The 4,045-nt window shown below is 52.2% G+C and overlaps 1 protein-coding gene across 1 annotated transcript in view; it reads left to right on the top strand.

Annotated features, from left to right (window-relative positions):
* The window catches only part of NACC1 (nucleus accumbens associated 1), a 10,245-nt gene that overhangs the window by 665 nt on the left and 5,535 nt on the right, over positions 1–4,045 (top strand). Inside the window, exons 2-3 of the mRNA XM_041410758.1 lie at positions 974–1,358; positions 3,762–4,043. Coding sequence (XP_041266692.1) covers positions 993–1,358; positions 3,762–4,043 — 648 coding nt within the window. The 5' untranslated portion in view covers positions 974–992. The remainder of the gene's footprint in view (positions 1–973; positions 1,359–3,761; positions 4,044–4,045) is intronic.

Raw genomic sequence — 4,045 nt, 5'->3', positions numbered from 1 at the left:
CACACCCCAGTGCCCCCCTGCTGCTCCCGCTGTCCCCAATGTCCCCAACACCCCCCATTGTCCCCAAGGTCCCCAACACCCCCTGCTGTCCCCTCAATGTCCCACTGTCCCCAAACACCCTGTGCCATTCCTGCAGGTCCCACCCGGCCCCCGCTGTCCCCCCAGTGTCCCCACTGTCCCCAACACCCCGCACTGTTCCCATTGTCCCCAACACCTCCCGATGTCCCCAGCTGTCCCCAACTCGCTGTGCTGTCCCTGCAGGCCCCGCACGTGCTGCAGATGGAGAGCCCCACTGTCCCAAGTGTCCCCACTGTCCCCAATGTCCCTAACTGTCCCCACTGTCCCCAATGTCCCTAACTGTCCCCACTGTCCCAAGTGTCCCTAACTGTCCCCAATGTCCCTAACTGTCCCCACTGTCCCCAATGTCCCTGCTGTCCCCAATGCCCTGTGCTGTACTCCCAGTTTCCCTGTGCTGTCCCCACAATGTCCCTGCTGTCCCTAACTGTCCCCAGTGTCCCCACTGTCCCTGCTGTCCCCCCAATGCCCCTGCTGTCCCCACTGTCCCCAACTCACTGTGCTGTCCCCGCAGGCCCCGCACGTGCTGCAGATGGAGATCCCCACTGTCCCAAGTGTCCCCAATGTCCCTAACTGTCCCCAATGTCCCCACTGTCCCTGCTGTCCCCTTAATGCCCCTGCTGTCCCCACTGTCCCCAACTCACTGGGCTGGCCCCGCAGGCCCCGCACGTGCTGCAGATGGAGATCCCCACTGTCCCAAGTGTCCCCAATGTCCCTAACTGTCCCCAATGTCCCCACTGTCCCTGCTGTCCCCTTAATGCCCCTGCTGTCCCCACTGTCCCCAACTGTCCCCAACTGTCCCCCCCTCCCTGTGCTGTCCCTGCAGGCCCTGTCTAACTGTCCCCAATGTCCCGTGCTGTCCCCAATGTCCCTGTGCTGTCCCTAACTGTCCCCGCAGGCCCCGCCCGGCCCCCGCCATGGCGCAGACGCTGCAGATGGAGATCCCCAACTTCGGGAACAGCATCCTGGAGTGCCTGAACGAGCAGCGGCTGCAGGGGCTCTTCTGCGACGTCTCGGTGGTGGTGAAGGGCCACGCGTTCAAAGCGCACCGCGCCGTGCTGGCCGCCAGCAGCTCCTACTTCCGAGACCTCTTCCACAGCTCCAAGAGCGCCGTGGTGGAGCTGCCGGCCGCCGTGCAGCCCCAGAGCTTCCAGCAGATCCTCAGCTTCTGCTACACCGGCCGCCTCAGCATGAACGTGGGCGATCAGTTCCTGCTCATGTACACGGCGGGATTCCTGCAGATCCAGGAGATCATGGAGAAGGGAACGGAGTTTTTCCTCAAGGTCGGTGTTTGGGGGGGATTTGGGAGAGAGGAGAGGTTCTCCCCAAAAATGGTTTCTGGGTTTGGTGTTTTGTGAAGGTCGGAGGGAGGAAAAAGGAGAGAGAGAGAGGAGAGGTTCTCCCCAAAAATGGTTTCTGGGTTTGGTGTTTTGTGAAGGTCGGAGGGAGGAAAAAGAATTCTTGTTTTGTTTGGTGGGAAGGAATTGGTGGACCTGACTCCGTGTTCTTAGAAGTCTGAACCTGGGGAGAGAGGAGAGGTTCTCCCCAAAAATGGTTTCTGGGTTTGGTGTTTTGTGAAGGTCGGAGGGAGGAAAAAGAATTCTTGTTTTGTTTGCTGGGAAGGAATTGGTGGACCTGGGGAGAGAGGAGAGGTTCTCTCCCCAAAAATGGTTTCTGGGTTTGGTGTTTTGTGAAGGTCGGAGGGAGGAAAAAGGAGAGAGAGAGAGGAGAGGTTCTCCCCAAAAAATGTTTCTGGGTTTGGTGTTTTGTGAAGGTCGGAGGGAGGAAAAAGGAGAGAGAGAGAGGAGAGGTTCTCCCCAAAAATGGTTTCTGGGTTTGGTGTTTTGTGAAGGTTGGAGGGAGGAAAAAGAATTCTTGTTTTGTTTGCTGGGAAAGAATTGGTGGACCTGGCTCAGAAGTCTGATTTATTGTTGTGTGATATTATATTGCATTAAAAAGTGCTCTACTACAAAGAATAGAGGAGAGGATTCCACCAGAAGGCTGCAAAGGAAAGGAGTGAATAATAAAAACTGGTGGCAGGCAGAGAGTCCAACACAGCTGGACCGTGATTGGTCATTATTAATTAATAATTAAACTATTATTATTAAAATAAATTCCCATGGAACCCATCAAAGGTGCACCTGTTGGTGAACAACCTGCAGACCACAGCCCTCAGAGTTATTGTTGATGTTTCTTTTCTTTGGTCTCTTAAAAGACTGAATTATCCAATTAAGAACTGACACCTATTTAACTGACACCTGGATTATTTAACCCAGCAAAGATCCCAAAGAGCCCCAATGCAGATTTTTCCACCCAATCACAAAATCCCAAAGCCAAGAAGAAGAAGAAGAAGAAGAAGAAGAAGAAGAAGAAGAAGAAGAAGAAGAAGAAACCCAGGAGCTGTGCTCTCCATCTTTCTCCCATCCACTGAAAATCCCAAACCCTAAATTTCTAATTTTAAACCCTAATTTTAAAGTGCTCTGTAATCTGTTTCACACTTCTGTGGGTTTCTCTCGGTCTGGATTGAAGGCACTTGAGACAATAATTCAAATTCAATTTTGTTTATTGTTTCTTATCACTAAAGCAGTCTCATTGCTGTGAGTTTGGCAGGTTTTCATTAGAAGGCACAAAATTGCCAAAAATTGTGGTGGTTTTTGGGTCCCCAGGACCAAGGAGGAATTGATGAATCTGACTCCATGTCCTTAGAAGGCTGATTTATTATTTTATGATATTATATTAGATAAAAGAATACTAAATTAACTATGCTAAAGAACAGAGAATGGATGAAGCCAGAAAGTTAAAAGATAATAACAAAAAACTCGTGGTTCCTTCCAGAGTCCTGCCACAACTTGACCATAATTAGTCATTAAGTCAGAACAATTCACAGCAGAGATAAATAAATAAACAATAAAACAATCACCTGTTGGATAAACTATTCTAAAGCAGCAAAACACAGGAGAAGCAAATCAGATAATTATTGTTTCCTTTTTCTCTGGGGCTTCTCATCTTCCCAGGAGAAGCAATCCTGGCGAAGGGATTTTTCAGAAAATATCACAGTGACAGTACTGGGGACCCTGCAAACTCAGCAATTCCCTTTTTCTCCGAACCTTCTCACCTTCCCAGCAGACAAACCCTGGCCAAAACAGATTTTTCCAGAAAAGATAACTGACAAATATTTATTTCCAGGTCAGCTCTCCCAGCTGTGACTCTCAGGGGTTACATGGAGATGCCACTCCAGGCTTGGAGCCCAGACCCCCAAACCTCGATGTTCTCACCTTCCCAGCAGACAAACCTTGGCCAAAACAGATTTTTCCAGGAAATATAACCCTGAAAATAATAATTTACAGGTCAGCTCTCCCAGCTGTGACTCTCAGGGGTTACATGGAGATGCCACTCGAGGCTCGGAGCCGCAGAGCCCAGTGGCACAAACCCCCAAACCTCGATGTTCTCACCTTCCCAGGAGACAAACCCTGGCCAAAACAGATTTTCCCGGCAAACATAACCCTGAAAATGTCAATTTGCAGGTCAGCTCTCCCAGCTGTGACTCCCAGGGGTTACATGGAGATGCCATGCTGGGCTCAGAGCCCAGACCCCCAAACCTCGACGTTCTCACCTTCCCAGGAGACAAACCCTGAGCAAAACCAGATTTTCCCAGCAAACATAACCCTGAAAATGTCAATTTGCAGGTCAGCTCTCCCAGCTGTGACTCTCAGGGGCTGCACGGGGACGACACGCCGGGCTCGGAGCCGCAGAGCCCGGTGGCGCAGACCTCGGCGGGGCCGGGCTGGGCGGCGGCGCTGCCCTTGGTGTCGCGGGTGAAGACGGAGCAGGGCGAGCCCGACGGCGTGCAGTGCACCTTCGTGGTCAAACGCCTCTGGGACGGGGCCGCCAAGGACTCCGGCGGCAACGGCAGCAGGAAAATGGCCAAATTCTCCGAGGCGGCGCCGCGCCCGCCCGCCGCCGCTCCCGC

The sequence above is a fragment of the Onychostruthus taczanowskii genome, unplaced genomic scaffold (assembly GCF_017590055.1).
Source record: "Onychostruthus taczanowskii isolate IOZ18803 unplaced genomic scaffold, ASM1759005v1 scaffold331, whole genome shotgun sequence".
Classification (NCBI taxonomy): domain Eukaryota; kingdom Metazoa; phylum Chordata; class Aves; order Passeriformes; family Passeridae; genus Onychostruthus; species Onychostruthus taczanowskii.
This window is presented reverse-complemented; position numbering and strand designations above follow the sequence as displayed.